At 45.9% G+C, this 19459-nt stretch overlaps 1 protein-coding gene across 3 annotated transcripts in view; it reads right to left on the bottom strand.

Annotated features, from left to right (window-relative positions):
- ppp1r12a (protein phosphatase 1, regulatory subunit 12A) overlaps nucleotides 1–19459 on the bottom strand; it is a 48483-nt gene that overhangs the window by 2527 nt on the left and 26497 nt on the right. The window contains exons 4-25 of one of the 3 annotated variants that reach the window (XM_076721946.1): nucleotides 17367–17526; nucleotides 16582–16726; nucleotides 16426–16500; nucleotides 16109–16200; nucleotides 15754–15911; nucleotides 15432–15523; nucleotides 12976–13200; nucleotides 12688–12779; nucleotides 12269–12382; nucleotides 11282–11434; nucleotides 10228–10392; nucleotides 9440–9613; nucleotides 8089–8179; nucleotides 7447–7626; nucleotides 7186–7360; nucleotides 6166–6287; nucleotides 5971–6036; nucleotides 4488–4504; nucleotides 4279–4396; nucleotides 3821–3925; nucleotides 3680–3727; nucleotides 2600–2650 (exon numbers count right to left, since the gene is read on the bottom strand). In XM_076721946.1, coding sequence (XP_076578061.1) covers nucleotides 2600–2650; nucleotides 3680–3727; nucleotides 3821–3925; nucleotides 4279–4396; nucleotides 4488–4504; nucleotides 5971–6036; nucleotides 6166–6287; nucleotides 7186–7360; nucleotides 7447–7626; nucleotides 8089–8179; nucleotides 9440–9613; nucleotides 10228–10392; nucleotides 11282–11434; nucleotides 12269–12382; nucleotides 12688–12779; nucleotides 12976–13200; nucleotides 15432–15523; nucleotides 15754–15911; nucleotides 16109–16200; nucleotides 16426–16500; nucleotides 16582–16726; nucleotides 17367–17526 — 2618 coding nt within the window. Of the gene's footprint in view, nucleotides 1–2599; nucleotides 2651–3679; nucleotides 3728–3820; nucleotides 3926–4278; nucleotides 4397–4487; nucleotides 4505–5970; nucleotides 6037–6165; nucleotides 6288–7185; nucleotides 7361–7446; nucleotides 7627–8088; nucleotides 8180–9439; nucleotides 9614–10227; nucleotides 10393–11281; nucleotides 11435–12268; nucleotides 12383–12687; nucleotides 12780–12975; nucleotides 13201–15401; nucleotides 15524–15753; nucleotides 15912–16108; nucleotides 16201–16425; nucleotides 16501–16581; nucleotides 16727–17366; nucleotides 17527–19459 lie in introns of all 3 variants that reach the window. The other 2 variants (XM_076721945.1, XM_076721947.1) reach the window with 2 other exon arrangements.

Raw genomic sequence — 19459 nt, 5'->3', positions numbered from 1 at the left:
AACGCCTCACAGGCAGACAACATACTGCAGAGGGAGGTCATAGATTCTGGTACCATAAGTTTAACATTTGCCGTGTGTCTATAGATGCTACAGATGACGTTGACTCGTCTTTAAAAACATGTACAGAAGCTACAGTTTTCAAAGTTTCTCTGCTGATGCACAACACCGAGACTCCAAAAAGAAATTTCAGTCCCCTTCAAAATAAAATCTCAACATCTGTTCTGTGATGCAGTCGGTTACTTTGAGGCACGATGCTAAAGCTGTGTCCACACAGAGCTGCTGGTGCATGCAGCCGACTTTAACACTGGTTGATGTCATCAGTCAGATTAAGATTTGGGGAGTAAAAGAGAAAAATTTTGGAGATTTGGACTAAAAAAGTTGATGCAAAAGAAAAAAAAAAGGAAGCCACTTCATGCAAAGAAGCCAGAACAAGCCAAACGGAACAACTGAGCTCCCTCTGACGGGAGCTTCACCACTACGGACTACAGAGAGGACACTTTCCTTTACAGGACGTGGTGCGTTTGTTCAGAATGAAGTCAATTTAGACGCCTCCCAGCCTTAACACACACCTACCTGAGCTTCACCTCCACCCATTTGTTAATCTGACATATTTAGGGTGTTTTTTTTGTGAGCTGATAGGAGGGAAATCACCTGCCAGCTGAGTCCTGTAAAAGGAGAGTGTCCTGTTGTCAAAACTAAAAAAAGACACCCTCCCCAATCTGAAAACCAAAAGCTCTGGGGAGTCAGAGAGGGGCGGAAAGGGGAGTCACAAAACCAGTGGTGGTTGGGCGGAGGGCACCTGCCTGTCTATGGCTGCGGGCAGAGCACGAATGGAGCATGAGAAGAATGGGGTTGGGAAGGGTGGGGGAGGGGAAGTGAGGAGGAAGAAGAAGGAGAAGAAGAGGAGGAAGAGGAGATGGTGGTGGACAGACGGACGTGGCCTAGAGGTCGACGGTGGGCAGCTGGCTGCAGGCGGACTGCGAGAGCTTGGCCAGCACGCGGGACAGGGCCCGGTTCTCAGCCTGCAGCCGCTCTTTAACCTGCCGCAGGGCCTGAACCTGCTTTACCTGGGGGAGGTTCTGCAGGGGGGAGGGGGAGGGAGGGGAGGGGAAACAACAACCACAACACAGGAGAACAGAGAGAGAGGGGGGAGCAGAGAGGATGGAAGGAGGGAGTGAAGAGGAGGAGGAGGAGGAGTGGGTTTCAAGAAGAGGATTCATGAAAGACAGGACAATATAAATGAACAGAGAAGAGGGGCCGAGAGGAGGAGGAGGAGGAGGAGGAGGGAGGGAAACAGAAAAGGAAGACTGTTAGAAAATGGGGACAGATTTAGGAAACCGAAGGAATGATTAAGAGCTTCCCGCCTCGGCGTGATGCTTGTAGACAGAATGGAAAAGTGACACGGATAAGATCAGCCAGCTGTCTGCGACCTGGAAATAAACACACTCGGTTATCACAGCCACGGGAACAACACTCGCTCGCTCCTCCTCGACGTTCGGGCAGAGCGGCGTCTCAATCCAAGAGCTTAAACGTTACGTCCAGTTAGATTACAACGGCTGACCTGAGACGCGCCCTGAAGGGAATAGGAGACGCGCGGCGACACGTTTCGCAAGTATACGAGGAGTCCAACGCGTGGACGGAGGTGAGCAACGGAGTACAAAACGCTTTATTTCTGGAAATTACCACTGCAAGAGCGGAGGCTGCGGTGCATTCAAGGACACATCGACAGCGTTAGACAGTCTGCGGCAGAGTTTGTTTTCTGATATTTGTGTGACCATCAATACTTTAACATATCATCAATACATTCCTGACAGGAAACATATCATTTTCATTGTGTACTGATGCCTCCTTAGAAACAGACATGACAGGTATTTCGAGGAAAACTACATTTTCATACTTTACTACTACACCATTGAAGCTTAGCCCTTCATTCCTACTCAAAGTAATAACAATCCACTGAAGATATGAAATGCTGAGAAGCAAACAAAGTGGTTTAGATTAACTGGTAACACTTTATCTTAAGGTCCACATGTTGACCATTAGCTAGTTGCTTATTAGCATGCATCAGTAGCATACTGGCTCTCCACACATCAATACGAAGCACTTAAGCCTTTTTACTGCATTACTATATTCTACAACTACAAGGCCATTAAATAAGAGTTTCCCTCAATGACCTCCTTATTAGTGCTTATTGATACTAAGAAAGTTGCGTACACGAGTAATGATCTTAACATCCTAAACCTAACCTATAGATTAAGGCCTGAATAAGTGCTTTGTAACGACTAACAAAGAGCCAATCTGCTGCTGATGAGAAGCTGGTTAACGGTGAATATGTGTGCCTTAATATAAAATAAGATCTGAGCTGTAACAAACCCATATTATCTCTTCAGCATCATGACATTTGAGATGACTGATTTATATATGAAGGGACGCTCGTAGACTGAGGCGACAGCTGTTAGCGCCATGCTGGAACTCACAAGTACCTCCTACACGCTAGCTGCCATTCTGACTCCATTAATGCACATCATCTTCTAAAGCCCTCAGTCCAGAACAGAGAATGAAATGCTCCGTCTACGTGTGTGACTGTGTGTGGCGGTACCTTAAGTTCCTCCTCCATCTCAGAAATCTTCCTTTCTAGAGCTCTTCTTTCCTGCGGGGCGGAGGAAAGCGGGTTAACTCGCACATTTCACAGAGACGCCGAGCAGAAAACACGCTTTAGTGCAGAATCTACACACTGCATCAAATGAGGTGTGGAAGATGGTGAGGGTGTAGCGATAGCACACACACTTGAACACACGCATGTCTTGTGAGGCGTCTGCAAGCAACAGCCAGTTCAGACTCAGATATTCAGTGATGGAAACGAAATTCAGAGTCGAGAAATGGGGATGGAGATGTTCAGAGGTTGGATTGTAAGTCAATGATTGATGGAGGGGTCAGAATGTCTTTTTTTGAGCAAAAAAAGGACATTTCTGGATTATTAAAGGTTGTGTAGATATGTGGCAGATGGACACATGGAGGATGGTCTTGTAGCTTAAATAGTGGATGAATTTTACAAATCCAGGGGTTATGGTTTCATGGCTACACAGCTGCAGCTGAAGACGCCAGCATGACTACTGAACGAGTGAGGAAAAACCATGAAAACACACACACACACACACGCGCACACACACACGCACACACATGCACAGGCTCTTTCAGCAGCCTGCAACTGTTCCACTTCCTGCATAAATGGAGATTAAACACACTTTCACACAGAAATAACACAAATAAGCAGTCATGAGAAGAGGTGACCACAAAAAAAAAAAAAAAAAAAAAACAGGTGAGAGAGAAGGTGGCGGTGTTCTGGGTGGCGAGGAGGGGAGGAAGTCCTTTTTGACCCCGGCTATGTGTGACACGGCAGCCAGCAGCAGAGAGTAGACTGATACAAAAACTCAGGGTAAGATCATACCACCACCCAGATGATATTGGGGCCTGCTTGTTACCTTCAGACATAAACCCAGTGGTGGTGTTACCAGCATGTTTAAAGCAGGTCGGACTGATCAAAATAAGTGACAGAAGGACTGCTGGGTTCTATATTTAGGCTGAGATAAACTTGAGAGAGACAGAAGTTATACATCGTATCAGTAAAGTTCATGAAGATTTGTAACAAAGCTGCGTTATGAACTGGCTCTGTCATTACCCTTTTCTCCATCTCAAGCTGTGATCGGTCGGCATAACGTTCCTGCCTCTGCAAAGAGAAAAATCAGAGTGAGAAGACTCGACGTGGATCCCGGCGATCTGATCGATCCCGCTCGGCCGAGGCAGTGCGAGCTGGCTGTACCTGTGTGGCCTTCTCTAGTTGTAGCTTCAAGTCTGCCAGCTCCAGGTCTGTGTCGCGTAACTGGGCCTTCAACTTCTCGTTCTCAGCTAAGATTTGCTCGTAGAGCTGAAGGAAACAAAGAGAACAATCAGACCACCGAGGAATTATAAATATAGAAACAGAAAACAAACTTTGGTATAGGTGGGAACTTTCTCTTTCTATCATGGTCTTTAAAGGAGACTCCTTCATATATCAGTAAGTTAAAAATCAGTTTTCTGTGTTCAACAGTGACAGTGCATCATTTGTCGATCCTGGAAATCAAAGTCTGCTGCCAAACGAGCTGAAGCAAAGCTTTAACCCATGACCTGAAGTATGGCTATATTTACTTCTACATCGTGGGATGAGGTACTCATTACAAGCATATATAATAAGAAAAGCTGCATTAAAAGCAGAACCAGTTAAAACAGCACAGGACTTACCTTTTTATAGTCAGTGGTGTCGTCTCTGTCCAGTCGGCTTGAGTATGTCCTCCGACTCTCACCGTAGCCACGGCTGGAGAGAGTGTCATTACGATCTAAGCAGGACGTGATCTCGTTCCTGTCACAGCCAGATAAAATCAACTTGTTCAGCAACACAGATATAAAAGGATAATAAATAAAGAGCGGAATACGAAGGTGGTGACACGTACCTGGACAATCTGTCACTCTGGAAGAAAGAAAAACAGAGAGTGAGAGTTAAAGTAAAGGAATAAGAAACAAACTGAAGACATGTTGCTCATTTTTCACTGAACCTCCACCTTCATATTCTACAGCCTTCCCGTTCGTATCAGCGCCTGACCTTCACTCCTTTGCAATCGGCCTCCTACACACACTGCATTACAAACACACACACTCGTATTCCTACACAGCCGTCGTGCCAGCCAGCGCCTCGAGGCGTGCTGCATCTCCCGGGCCTGCAGTGCCACGGCGGCGGCCCTGTGAGCGGGGCCAGACATCAGATAGCGAGGTCAGGTTTGAGGGTCGGGCTTCCAGCTATTTTAAAATTGCGGTCGGCTTCCTGAGGCGGACAGAGGGCGGTGACACAACAATGCCACAATCTGAGTCGAGAAGTCCTGCAGCCGTCCAGGGAAATGATCAACATACAGTTCAAGTGATGAGATAAACGGCGAGCTCGGCACCATTCGCTGCACGGGTGGCGAGAAGGCCTATTCTCCAGCAAACCTGCATTCCTCAAACACTGTTTTTACTTTTTGCTGCTTTTAATTCAGAGTGCCGCACAGGAAAGGAAGACACTCAAAAGCGTTTCTTGTCAGTTTTCCATCTCCATGCAGAGATAATTGCTTGTTTCCTATTCAGCGCTCTGCTGCTTTCTCATCTCTCTGCTGATTGTACTCAAGTTAACGACTACTGTCTGCTCTGCAACAGACACTCCCACTCCAACAGGAAGTTCATCCAGCCGGCAAAAGTTCCACAACGCTGCCCTTTCTGCCCTGTGCTGTGTCTTCCATGGACAGTATGAATGTATTTAATTAGATATCTGTATCTAAGGGACTGGTTAATAATTCCTTATGTTCATTTTGCTTATTGCTGCTTGAAATTCTCATTAAAAGTGACTTCATAAGCCCAAATGAGCACAACGAGGGTTGAAAAGTGTTAACTCATATCCAACTTTCAAATTGGAAAAACTCATTGTTAATGTGTGCTCTGACCCCGGAGACCCAGGCTTCCTTCCCTTTTCAAAAAACCCACCGATCTACGGCTGGGACCACTTTTTGGTTTGCGAGGTCACCCCAGCAACCAGACAATCACCAGAAGATGGAAACGGAGAGTAGAAGGAGGTGGGGGGCAATAAAAATTCAAAGGCTGCAGAGGGTGAAGAGGAAAGATAAGTGGGAGGGGAGGAAATCAGAGCTGCACGGGGCAGAGGAGTGAATATCAAAGACTGCTGGACTTGCTTGACTTCATGAGATGAGACATGAGGAAGGACCAGAACAGAGAAGAAGAGCGGAAAGGGAAGAATCAAACGGAGGGCGCCGCACGAGGAAGGCAATAGGACTGGCTTGATTTTGGCTGGAGGGCTCCTGCTTAAAAGTCTGTTTTATCTGCTGCAAAGTGTGTGTGTGCAGTGTGTGTGTGTGTGTGTGTGTGTGTGTGTGTGTGTGTGGGGGGTACCTGGAGCTCTCCCTTGGTGCTGCCCTCCTCTGAGTCAGACTGCTGGTCAGGGTCGTTTTCGTCACCCTGGAATTAAAAAAAAAGGTCGGATGGTTACACACGACTCTGTCCAAATGATCACAGAGGAGCGTCTGTGAAGTCCGGCCCCTCACGCAGAGCGCTGTGAATACTGAGCGATCTCTGACAGTCTCTTACATCCTGGGTCCAGAAGGAGACCCCAGTGGAGCGTCTCTTCTCGCGGGGCCGCCTGCGATCCCGTATGGAGCGGGGCTGAGACTTGTCCTCTCCTTCCTTCTCTTCCTCCTTTCTGTCCATTTCTGTCCATCGAGAACAAAGACCAACATGATTAGAACATCTGTTCCTTCTGTACATCTCTGAATGATCCCAGTTTGACCTCTGACCCTTTGACCCTTGTTATTCTCACTATAACAATGTGCAAATTTCCATACAGAAATCTGAACAAGAATTCAAAGTAAAAAATGGAAAAGTTTGGGTTAAACAAGGCCATGATTTGACTGCTTAGCGAGGCACAATCAGGACAACAACTGGACTTGGCTCGAGTTCATAGGAAAAGGGAAAAAAAGGCTTTGGTCGTGGGAGAACAAAGCAGTCAGTGTTTCCTTCCTTCAGCTGAACAGACTAAAGCTGCCTTCTATTTTCCCAGGGATGCTTCATGGATTTACCGGTTAAGAAAGGAGCTACTTAATTTAAAAGGCAACCCAATTCCTTTCTGTCTCAATGCCCCTAATCAGCGTGTGGCAGTTTGCCCATGTGAATGTGGACCTGTGGAGACAGACACCAGCATCAGGTGGAATTCAGACAGTCAAGCATCCACATGCTGAGCTAACTGTACAAGCCTGAATCCAAAGGAGTCGGCACGCTGCGTAAAACTTCAATAAAAACAGACTGCAGTCATTTGTAAACCGACTGAGTTTACTGTCAACAGTTTTCTGAAGTGCCCCTGAGTCCATGCAGTAATCTCCTTTATAAAGTCATGTGTTCACAAAGTGGCGAACCTCGCTCCATCCTCGCTTGTGAATGACTGAGCCTTTCCAGGATGCCCCTTTCGCACCCAATAATGATGCTATCACCTGTTACCAATCAACCTGTTTACCTGTGGACTGATCCAAAATGTAAACAAACACTCAAATCGTTCTTGAGAAGAACAGGGGACAGGGGCACATGTTTCGGATGGCACTGGCACAAGTTACCGACCTTTTTCCGTATCTCTGGAGGAACGGCTATAGGAGGAGGTGATGCCCGTCAGACTGTTAGGCCTGTTGAGGGAGCTGGAACTGGATGACAAAGTGGTGCTAGAGTAGGACGGGACGGAGGCAGTGCTGGCTGTCGAAATGATGGAGGTGGAGGAGGAAGACGAAGGCCGGTAGCGCTGGTGGTGGAGGGGCAGAGGACACGTTAGCGGGGGGGTGTAGTTAAACGGGAAAGTTGTTGCCAAAGCTCAGAGCTGAAACTTACCTCTTCAAAGGTACGGTACTTTGATCGGTAATCGTCTTCCTTAGTCTCCATCTCCTTCTTCTCCTCCTGCTTCTCCTTGTCCTGCTTCTCTTTCTCCTCCTTCTCCTCCTCCCGGGTCTTTGTGGGACGACTCCTGCCGATTGTTTTCTCAGCCTCTTGCAGGTCAGTCAGAGTCACACCCTAAAAGAAGAGAGCGAATTTCAATTCCTTTCTTGGGTAATTTGTTTTTTTTACATTTTATAACCAGAATCTTCTGATTTGCATTCGCTCGAGCTCTGCAGTAACAAGTCAACAGCCTAATTGGTGCTTTACGATGTTTAATTTTCGGTGTCATGAATTGCAGCACCGTGCGGTTCAGCCAGTTTTGAAAGGACGCAGCTGTAAAATGAGCAGCTCTTTGCACAGGCCTGGTCGTGAAGCGCTGCCTGTGGACACAGAAGTGATGTCTCGTTTATTTAAACCGTCTATGGCTATAAAACCGTAAGGCAAACCAGAGGCAGCTACGTGTCACCGTTTGTTAACGTTTTATTTTGATGGGAGACTCCACCGTCGCTTTGCTCGCTGATGCAGAAATGGTGACGTTTAATGTGGAACGGAGAGATTAAAGTGGCGACAGATGAAAGGCGACACAGGTTGACTAACCTGGGTGGACCTCCTTGACTGTCGAGCCTGTCTGGAGCGAGCTTTCCTCTGGGACTCCGACTCCTCGTCTCGCACTGGCGTCAGGTATGACCTGACATACACAAAGACACAAACACACACAGATGAGGGTTAATCATCTGCCAGTATGAACGATAATGCCAAGCTCTGGCACTGAGTGTTGTGGATGTGAGAACTGAGAAGATCCGTTTCCAGTTGACATCTCTTTCATGAATGTCTGGTAACGGTCATCGTGTCATATATGGCACCTTAAGGTTACAAAAGATTGCTGTAGATATACTAGAGAGCATGAAAGTGAAGCTGCTATGTCGAAAAGAAGATGGTAGAGGAGGATTTCCAGTAATGAAGATGTATGTGAAGGCGGCTATTCCTGGAAAATGTTACCCAAGATTAAACGTAAAAACCATCCTTAAATCTACTTTAAGTCACTGTGGTGAAAGGGCTCAACAGGCGACACAGTTTGGGAAATAACACAGTGAGCTCCTCTGGCACTTTGTCTCAGTGTGGAGAACGCCTCTGTTGGCCACACAGAAGTATGAACTCATTCAGAGCACAGCGGAGTCTTGGCCTTGAGGAAAATGTGCAGCTTCTGCCCACCTTCCTTATAAGGAGAAGTCACTGGAACGGCCCGGGCTCTGAAACAGCCCTGCCCCACTCCCACCATGACAGGTGGCTTATTTCAGCACGGCAACAGGAAGGCGTGCACTCGACCCCACTCAAACACACGCTTTCTCTGACGCGCCGTAGACACACTCTCACTTCACCTCCACACTGTGAGCTGAAGATGACACACACCCTGTTCTCAAACAGAGGAAATGCATCTGGATTACTGCTTGACTGATGGAAGCTTTTAAGCTTAAAGCCAATTATTTCTGGAAGCTGCTAACAGTAAATGTTTTGTTCCAACAATATCCAGGCTATTTGAACTGGAAATATCAAGAATATGCATAAACAAATACTGTAAATGACTACAGAAAGTAAAGCAAGGTAATATGTTAAGAACTCGGCCTTTTCCCCAGCAATTTTAACCCAAAATAACAACAGCAATTACTAAAATCTGACCTGCAAATTGTATGTAATCAAACAAAATGCATTATATGCATCATATCTTGGGCAAACAACAATAAGCTGGCAAGTTCTCATATCTAATAACAGGCCAGTTATTCACACTGATCCTGATGAGCTTCCATCTTAATGCTCCAGTGTCAACTCATTATTTCACCACAAAAAGTACACGACTTCCGTACATAACTTTACATTAAGGTGTGTTTCTATTTATTCACACATAAAGACACTCATGCATGAGTTACTCAGGTTAAAGGTGTGGCGTTACCTGCGCCTTTCAGAGCCAGTGACGGTGCCAGTGGTGGTGGTAGTGGTCGATGTGGCGGTGGTCGTAGTGGTCGATGTGGTGGTCGTAGTAGAGCCAGTGTTTATAGTGGGGATGACCGCAGCAGACTCCTTCTCCTTCTCCTTTTCCCTCTCTGCACTCTCCTCTGACCAGTACCTGTTCACGCACACCAGAGCTTCACAAACAACCTTCCAAATTTCAACAGCTTTCATTACAAAACTGAAATCTGTGGTTGCTGAAGGCTTTTAAGTGAAGCCACGTGTCGGCTAGCACACACTTCAGAGGTCAGACACTGAAGCATTCCTACACCCATATATAACACGCTACGAGGTTTACTTTGAAGCATTTTCTTGGCTGCAAGCTGATTTTGTGACTGACTTTGTGTGACAGCATTATGAACTCGTTCCGTTAGCGAGACATCTGGTTTTACACAGTAGATAACTTAACTGCTGATTGCGTATCGCCATATTTACTTTGTAACATTAGCTTGTTTGTTTAGCAGCTTGTTTGAAGAATATTTCACAAGACGCGATGATTAAAGTGTTAGCATCTTTGTAATGGCTGTGTTAACATGACAGGGCGCTTTACAGTCCGGTGCAACAGCAGCTCCTTAGCTCACAGTAAGAATAAAACACTGAGGACATGGTTCAACTTTTCAGAAAAAGCGATATAAACCCCTCTATAAGAAAAGCCACTCAGTTACAAAATTAGTGGATTATCTACAAGCTATGCACAGCGCAGGTTCACCATCATGTGTCCTGTTCATGTACCTGCTGGTGAGACTGGTGGAGCCAGTGCGGGTGGAGGAGGATCCCAGGCTGGAGAGCAGGCCGCGATGGCCTGTGGGCGAGGTAACAGATGAGGAGGTGGTGGTGGTCGTGGAGGAGGAGGTGGTCGAGGAGCTCAGGTCCTCGTGTCTTCTGCTAAAAGAGCCACTGGAGGGCAAAACGTCGGACATAAACACAGCAGAGTGACCGGTAAGACAGAGCGGGACGCGAGCGTGATGGCAGCTTTGACGTTGATCACAATGATTTAGATAACTGCTCTGATTGACTAAGAGAATTACTATTGATATATCAGCATTGGAACTGTATGAAAATAGGGGCAAAAGGAATAAAAGCAAGAGGGAAACTACAGCTTTATGTGTTAAAAAGGTGGAAAAATACTTAAAAATACAGTGTGTTCTCTATGACAGGAAGGCCCTGCTTACTCTGATGCTTTTAAACATTAGACACTGAGCAGAAGACGGCTTCCCTTCACTGGTCTATGTTGCAGAGGTTTGACACATCACTTTGACAGTCAGTCTGAATGCTGCAGTTCATGTTTCTGCTGTTAGTAATTATGGCTCTGTACGTATTATGAACAAAAATGTCTATCAAGCTTATGCCATATAGGCTTAATACATTCATAGTGACACCCTCTGCAGGAAACTGAAAGGATCAGTTGTTTTTCTTTGCAAAGCCTGTTGTCATTCCAGGAAGGGAATGGAGCTTAAACACTGCAGTTTCAGTGAAAATTAAGCTTTCATTGATAGTACTGCAGTGTCACAGTAATACTCAATGACATCAGCGTTCAAGCTTTGCAGTTGCAAAAAAAAAATCTGAAATGCAAAACTCTTAAATCTAAACCGAGTGAACCAGTCTTCATCCGGAGGTCAGTTCTGAATGTTAAAACAACCAGAACTCTCTTCCAGTATTCATTTGGACATTAGATGTAACCAGAGGGACATGGAACACATGGTGGGCACTTCAGCAGGGCAGAGACACATGGTCAGAGAGGACAGATGGGTGTAGAGACGGTGGTGCCCCGGTGAGGCTGGTGTACCTGCGGTAAATGCTGTAAGACTGGTAGTGGGAGGTGGGTGGCTGCCAGGGTTTAGTATTACAGGTGTTAGGGTCCAAGCTGGAGGTGGACGAAGACTTGGCTGGCACGTCCCGCGTGCTGCCGCTCCGCCCTAGTGCTAGCGTATGGGACGTGCTGGCGTGTTGGCAGGCGGGTGGGCGAGAGAGGCATATTAGCAGTGGAGGCGCACACTCACACACACACAGATACAGTATAAAAAAACATCCATATTCAAGACTATTAAAGCTTTGCACACTATTGGTGCACACATGTCATGTGGGGCTCTGCTGCTGACTGGACAACTGAGAGCAACAACAGAGAAATTGATGAGTTGAATCGTGTTTGAAGATGCCGTAAACAAAGGTTCTTGTAGTTTTTTGCTGATTGCAATCACCTCGTCCAGTCAGCACACCCAGTGACACGTTCAAATTCAATGGTTTTTACAAGACGACTTCTGTCAAGAAAATATCTCTTAAGGAGGTTGGAGTCCAGTATTTTGCCCACATGACATGCGTGCAGCGTAAGTCCAAGCCAAGGTTTTGTGCCATGAACAACCCTGAGAATCTGACTTTATCTGGAAGTCAAACAGGTATATGAGCTTGTTAAAATGTCTGAGTAATGCTTCGCAAACTCACTGGCACAGCAACCTGACAGGACAGGTGCAGTCATGCAACAGACTCGGTGGCAGTGATAGAGAAAGGCGTTTGGCTGATTTGCATGGCTTTCTCAGTAGCTGCTGCTGTACATGGAAGCACGTAGGTACATATCTCTGATGACATAATCCGAGCGAAATGTACAGTAGATGATTGATAAACAACTATCAATGCTGTCTACGTGGTGGTTTTAGTTCCGAAGCAATGCAAGTCAACCTCATAATGGATACATGCATCAGATCAGATGGAGCAGAGATCTGATGATCAGACGAGGGATGGAGGTCTGGCAGAGCTCTGTGTCGCTGCAGAAGCTAACCTGCGCTGGTAGCTGGGGGTTCGGTTGGTGGAGGCGCTTCCTTCGCTGTTCTTCAGGTCATCGTCCCAGCGTCGCCGGGTATATGAGCCACTACGTATCAGAGCAGTAGAGTCCCTGGGAAACCACAAGCTACAATTGTACCCCAGGCTTCCATAAACAGACACTGATATAGATACTAATGTGTTGTGATACAAATCTTAGTCTTCCCCATTAAACCCAATTCTACCTATTATGAAATCGGAATTCTGAAGTCTACAAAATCCATTGCTGTACAACATAGGAGCCTAACCAAAGGCAGCTTCTTAGGGCCACACACACCATGCAGAGCATTGTGTTGCCTGCAACACACAGCAGTGGGCAACAGGTGCCGCTCATGCCAGTGCATGTTTGCACGGAGCCGCTCGGCTAAAGGGCTTCACCTGTTTTCCTTCTCGTCAATGTCTGAAGTACTGGCCAGTCTCCTGGGGATGGGGGGTGCCACGTAGGCAAGCCGGGTCCCTTTATCCTTTTCCTGTAGACAGAGGAACAAACAGGACCCATTAAGTAACCTTTTATGGAAGAGTTGACAAATATCACTACATACAGTACACACTGCATATATACAGTACGCACTGCATGTATACAAACAATTGCCAGCTGCTAAATGAGAACTCCGTGAACGGAGCTCATCATATTAAAATGAAGGATGTGACTACGTGACTGTGGACCTTCTCTTTGTCTTTGTTGTCCAGGGAGGAGGAGAGGCGAGGGCTCGAGGCTGAGCGCATCACCCCGGTCGTGTCCTTCTCCCTCTGAGCCTCCTTGGTGGCTGTGATCTCCGCTAGCGCCCCGTAGCTGCCCGTCTTCCTCAAACCCAGCCGCCACGACGCCGGAGACTCGTCTTTCCGCTCCTCTTCCACTTTAGCTGAGACCTTTGCAGTGGGCTGAGGGGCCTGAGGAAGCGGCAGCGGTTTAGTGCACAAAGTAAAACATTTAAAAGTGTGGAGATGTTAAATAAGGTTTTTTAGTAATCTTGGTGAGTAACAGAAAGGTCAACAGGGCCAAAACAGTGGTTAAAAACGGTTTGGACTCAACTCCAGGGGCTGCAATTTCTAAGTTTAAATGATGAGACCATAAGAGGATATTTCTAAGGAAGGGCATGCCAGTTAAGATGTAACATCACATCCAATAATACTACTGCTGGACTCTCTCAAAATATGCTACTTATGTAATGCTTTACACAAAAGGCGGTGGAAAGATACTTAGACTTGGTTGGATTCAGGTCTGGCCACATTTTCTTTTTACAATAAATGATCAAAATAAGACAAGCAACTGAACAAAACACAGAAGCCACACAGACACACGGTGAAAGCACGATAAGGACGGTGCGTTTGCTGGTTACAAGTGAGAACAACACCATGTAGGGTTGATGAGTGAAAGTCAGCGAGAGGGAGGTTCAGTCAGCGTCACCTGGGTCGGGCCAGGGTGGTTAGGGGAGGTGGTGTTAAGAACTCTGTCAGTGCACAGGTGCATGTAGGATGAGAGAACAACTCTGGTGCACACCAATGCCTCACCATGGGTTTTTTGGGCACTAGAGAAATGCCAGTTTTGCGCAAGCCTTGACGCCACAATGCAGGACAGCCTGGCTCCGCCACAGGCATGAGGGGGGTAATACAATCAAACTAAAGCCAACCAAGACAAGAGCCCGGGATGAGAAAGACGCAGAGACAGGGAGGGAGGGAGGGAGGGAGGAAGGAAGGAGGACAGAGAGGTTGAGACAGAGAAAAAGCCAGAATAAGACAGAAGCAGCAGCAAAAGAAACACACTTTATAGCCAGGACAGATTTTTTTTACAGCCTAGTCACACCACACAATGCTTACCGCCAAACCAGGGACTACCATTATTGTTCTCGGTTGGAGTAAGTGGCAGATCCAACAAACATTTGGTAGTGTCAAAACCGGACATTGTTAATGTTTTGCTCACTCTTGTTAGACAGAAGACATTGTGATGTGTGAGCGCTAGGCTTCAAAGAAGGACCGGAACGAGAAGATCATTGCAAGAAAAGAAGCAGAGAAAAAAAGGAAACCACATTCAGAAAGCCTCGGGTAGGTGGACATCAACTAAAGGGCGGACGTTCAGAAGGAGACAGAATACTGTAAATGGTTCCTCCCTATTTAGGCTGCATTCAGGAGTGTGAAATGATGACGCAGTGTGTAGGTGGTGTCTGCTGTCACTCTCAATGGAATGAGTGCCACAGCTTTTACTTTGGGGATTTAATTTTCAGCTCTTGATGTATCCTGTTTCAACTCTGGCTACACAAAACACTTAAATACCTCTCCAACAGTTAACACGGTGAGTGTTTGATTAAACTAGCAGGCTGAAGGAAGCAGACATGCCCTTGGAAAAATTCAGCAGGTTCCCTTTGGTTAAATGCATGGCCTCATTCTGCCAGCAGAGGGCAGCAGAGTCATGAGTGGGAAAACACTACCATGGAAGTTTTATTCCTCACAACCAACCAAGCACACTGCTTTGCACACTCTAGCCTCCTGGCATCTTAACAGTCATATAGTAAACTGTTAACATTATCCAGAATTGGCCACCAATCATCCCCACCGCTGCCATGTTTGTTAAACGCCACCGAAAATTAGTCGTAGCTGTCATTCTCAGGGCCTCTGTAGCATTCGTTAGCTTTGTGTGCTTGAGGTACTGCAACATGAAGAGCTAATCACAACCATGAACAAGTATTTCTGTGAAGGCCTGGAGTGTGAAATGTACTCATTCATGTAAACCCTCAGTCTCTTCAGCCAGCTGTGAAATTAGGTTGGTGTTCAAAGGGGAGGAAAACTAAATAGATTGTGATTTTTTTATTGATTTGTGCATATAATGAGGCACCGACATGTCACAGCAGGACGAAATTGCATTGGCTTCATGTAACAGAGGAGGTGCAGATCCTACATGAAGAGGTTTGAGGGTAGATCACTCACATGACTGCATCGTGGCTGAGCTGCAGCATTTTTTTTTTCCTTGAAGGCCTTTTAAAGTCAATCAACTGATTGTTAATTTGAGAAAACTGTCTTGCTTCGTTTTAAATGCCAGTACTGTGGCAGCTGTCTGCTCGGGGCAGGACGATTAATACCCGTCCACCAGGCCGTACCTTCTTTACTGGTGAAGTGGGGGTCGTCACCTGGTTAGTTGGGCTAGTTGGCGGCGACACGGTGATGCTGGTCGAGGTGGGCGTCGTGCTGTTGCTCACCGATGCTGAAGGCTTGCTCTTGTCTGGAGGGGTCAAACAGAAAACAAGTGTGAGACAATTAATAAAAACAGAGCATGCTCAGAGAAGAAGTTTTTGCCACGTAAAGACGCACTTTCTGAACACGTTGTGGTAAAAACGCACAAATGTAACTGAATTAATTTCTATGTGAGTAATTTAACTGACAACCAGTAAATGCTTCAGCTTCAGATTGACTGATACCACACAAGTCTAAAATAAGTCACACACACAGTACCTGCTTCAGTCTCCGACTCTGAATCTTCGTCCTCCTCTTCCTCACTGGAGCAGCTCGATTCGTCCTTCTTCCCCTCCTCTTCTTCATCCACCTTCTCGGGTTCTAAGGTCTCGATGCGTGGGGCGCTCTTTTCTGGCTCCAGCAGCAGTGTTTCTTTGCTGCAACACACAGATTTAACAGCGTCAGTACAGAAGCAGAGGATCGGTGCAGTATTCTGAACTGCCAGAGAGAAAACACGTCAAAGTCAAAAGACACAAAACGAAATACTCAAACCCAAAAAGAAGTTTAATTGGTTATGCCTGTGCTACAGACAGCTACTAATTCAGCAGACAATTTCCACCGTCGAGCTATTTACCTCTTGAGTGGTTTCAGTGATTGGTTGTTATCTCCTGTGGTTGTCGTTTCAATCAAAGGAGATTTCTTAACATCTTTCTTGCCACTCATCAGCTGGAATAAAGAAAACAAAAATCAACAGTTCAAACGGGGGAAAAGAGAGAGGCACGCGATCTACGTGGTAAAAATGAGACGCACATTTTCCCTCAATCGCAGATTTAGAAAGTATTTTTTCAGAGCCCATTCAATGGAACCCAGTTATTCCACCATTCAAACTGTGGATAAAGTTGCTTTGTGCACATATGAGTCCTTATACAAGAAGCAGCCACGCTGACTCACCAGATTTTGTTTCTTTTGTAGTTCTTCTAAGTATCCCAGAACATCTTCATCTGCTACATCAAAAGCTGTCTGGCCCTGAGAGATAGAAATACAATAACAGTTATCTAAAACGTGGACTGCGCTGCACTCACTGAGCCGACATTTCCGGATACCCACCATTTTATTAATGAGGTCCATGTCACATAGATTCTCCACCAGTATCCTACACGCCTCCTCTTTGCCCCAGTGTGCTGCTGCATGTAGAGGAGTCCAGCCATCGTAGTCCTTAATATTTACATCATACCCTGCTTGGATTAAAAGCCTGCACAGAGAAGAAGCGGGGAGTGTGAGAGAGGGAAAACAAGAATTAGCAAATCTGGGTTTCTCAGCTTTGATTCTGTAACCTGATCGTTCAAGGTGATGCCAAAGTTCAGGCTTTCAGAAGTACGTCAGCATTGCAACCCCAGGTAGGATTTATGGGATACAGAGTCCATCCCTTAAACATATGGACACTGCAGGAGCAAAATGAGGTCGGAAAATTTTAAAACTAACATCTCAGCCCATAACTCTGCCATGACGGGGGGAAACATTTAGATCCCTGTCTTGTATATGGTAGTCGTGCGAAACATCAGAGATCTTAGAGCTATCTATGGCAGCAGAGTGTGCTGGCTGGCTTCCCAGAGCAGATGGACAGACGGCTGCAGTTCCTATCCTTGAGCAGCGTAGCCGTATTAACAGCCTACAGAGACGATGTCAGACCAGCGCACTGACGAGATGCAGAGACCAAGATGTTTGGCATTATTACAGAAAAATAATGCTCGGCCTCGTCATTTCCTCGACTGCAAACGGTATTTATATAATGTGCAGGAAAGAAAAAAAATGAGCTGGTCTTTACATTTTTGTCCCAGCATGAAAAGACATCAAGTTTACACTCCACCTACTACCTGTGAAGTCAAGCTTACTTTAAAACCTCGACGTATCCTTTCGCAGCAGCTACGTGGAGCGATGTCCCTCCGGACTTGGCGTGCCGGACGTCTTGGATCTGGCCGCTGTTGAGCCACTGCCGGGCGTCCCTCAGCATGACCCGCTCCTCCTCTTTCCGGGCTGCTTCGATGTCCACCCCTGGTAAGTGACAGAGGAGACTGATGCTGTCAGAGTGGCACCGAAGGATTACCTGCTACTTAGGAACAAGCTGCCAGCTGTAACACTGAACCCAGAGAATGGAGGCACAATTTCATCAAGGTGTCTACTATGACTTCGACTTGTCTTAGAAAGGTATGTGAATGTTTGGAATTTCTGATGTTAGTTTGTGACCATGGATTATATCAGAGAGAACAGAAAATAGTCAGTACATAGGCATGAGATATATATCTGGATATTTAACTGCAAAGATAATTTGACAATAATTAAAGCTTCAACACATGTACTCCTGTACCTGTATTCATGTTATCCAATGGAAAAACAGACAGAACTTTTTTCTGGCAACCTCTCTAAACACTAGAGGGTGCTGTAAAACACTTGTTCAGCTTAAGCAAACAGTTTTGTGCCAATTTTCTGTCAATTTGACAATGAAACAGTGGCTGCAAACACACAGGCCTCAGCCAGTTTAAGTGGGTCAATATGTCTAAGCTATAAGCTGCATGTGGCGCAGCCGTGAAAACAGGCCTGTATTGTCTTGTTGACACCTGGTTGGAACACGAGACGGTTTGAAATGTACTGCTGCATGAGTCGTTGACTCGTCGGCTGAGCGTTAACTGTGCTGAGCTACATAAACAGTGACGAGAAGTGCTCTGGGGCTGGAGCCAAAACTTCAGCTGATCTTATAGGTTTTTCTTCTGCTCCCAAGGACACATCATCACTCATTTCATGACACCCTAGGAAGCTTCAATATTGCCCCAAGCTTTACAACCTATAAAAGACGACACCTGTGCCTACTAGTTTGGCTTTACTCACAGGTTTAGCCCATGCGAGCTGGAGAAGAGCACAGGATCTGTTGAGCAAGAAGACACTTGATTGCTAAACAGTGTCACTGAGACACCTGCTGTCAGCCTTCTGCTCTTTTGGATTTTTGAAAATCCGTCTACAAGGCGAAAATGTCAGTGAAAATCCATCCACTTTCCAACACATGCAACATTAAACTCACCAAGGACACTGTTTTATTCGGGCTTGTTTAACAATGGACATGTTGCTCATTAAGAGGATTAGTTAACTGAGGTCTCAGAAAGTGAAACCAAATGCGAAGAAGATGACTCAACGTCTGAGTTTTCATTTCAAACCAAGTGACTTTGGGACAGGGACTGGACCTCAGATGAATAAAGTATTTTCTATGACATTACAGTACGATTAAACATGAGATATGTAATCAAAATTAATCAAAATCAAAGGCATGATTCACTTGCATCAGACTGAGACTTTTACCAAATGGCATAATGTTACAAGACGTTTCACTTCACTTGTTTGGTGGCATATTGTCATTAAAAGAGCTTACAGTGCCAGTTATGTGTAATGTGAGTCTATTTAATCAAAGTGAGATAAAACCCCAGAAACGTTAAAATTCAAACTTGAGCTGTCGAGTAAAAACCACCCAGATTTGACAAGAGAAAATGCATCTACACTAAGGAGGAAATTTAACCTAAACCTCCTTAAAGGAGTTCAGTTAATGAAGGCGATGGGAGTTGGCCAGGTAGGGCAACGTCCCGTGATCTCCTGGGAAGTAGCCTACACTGTGTCTATAAAAAGCAGAGAGCCTAATGGCCTCTAAGTAGGACTACAGAACAAGAGCTGAGTGGAAGAATTGGCAGCAGTTCAAAGTTGAGTTTTTACAAGAGAACAGCACATCTTTTAACTGAGCATTGAGAAGATAAAGAGAAAATCCAATAGACCAGGGAAGTATTTGCCTCCCCGTTCACCTCACTGACAATACCCTACAGTATGTCTGGGAAGGCCAAAATGAAATAACTATAGAAATCTACCCTAAAGCAAGCAGCGGGATCTCCAGAGGAAAGTATATGTGCTGGCATTTTCAAAATGTTGAAAGAAAAAAGGGGCAAAACTA

The sequence above is a fragment of the Chaetodon auriga genome, chromosome 22 (genome assembly GCF_051107435.1).
Source record: "Chaetodon auriga isolate fChaAug3 chromosome 22, fChaAug3.hap1, whole genome shotgun sequence".
NCBI classification, from domain to species: Eukaryota; Metazoa; Chordata; class Actinopteri; order Chaetodontiformes; family Chaetodontidae; genus Chaetodon; species Chaetodon auriga.
This window is presented reverse-complemented; position numbering and strand designations above follow the sequence as displayed.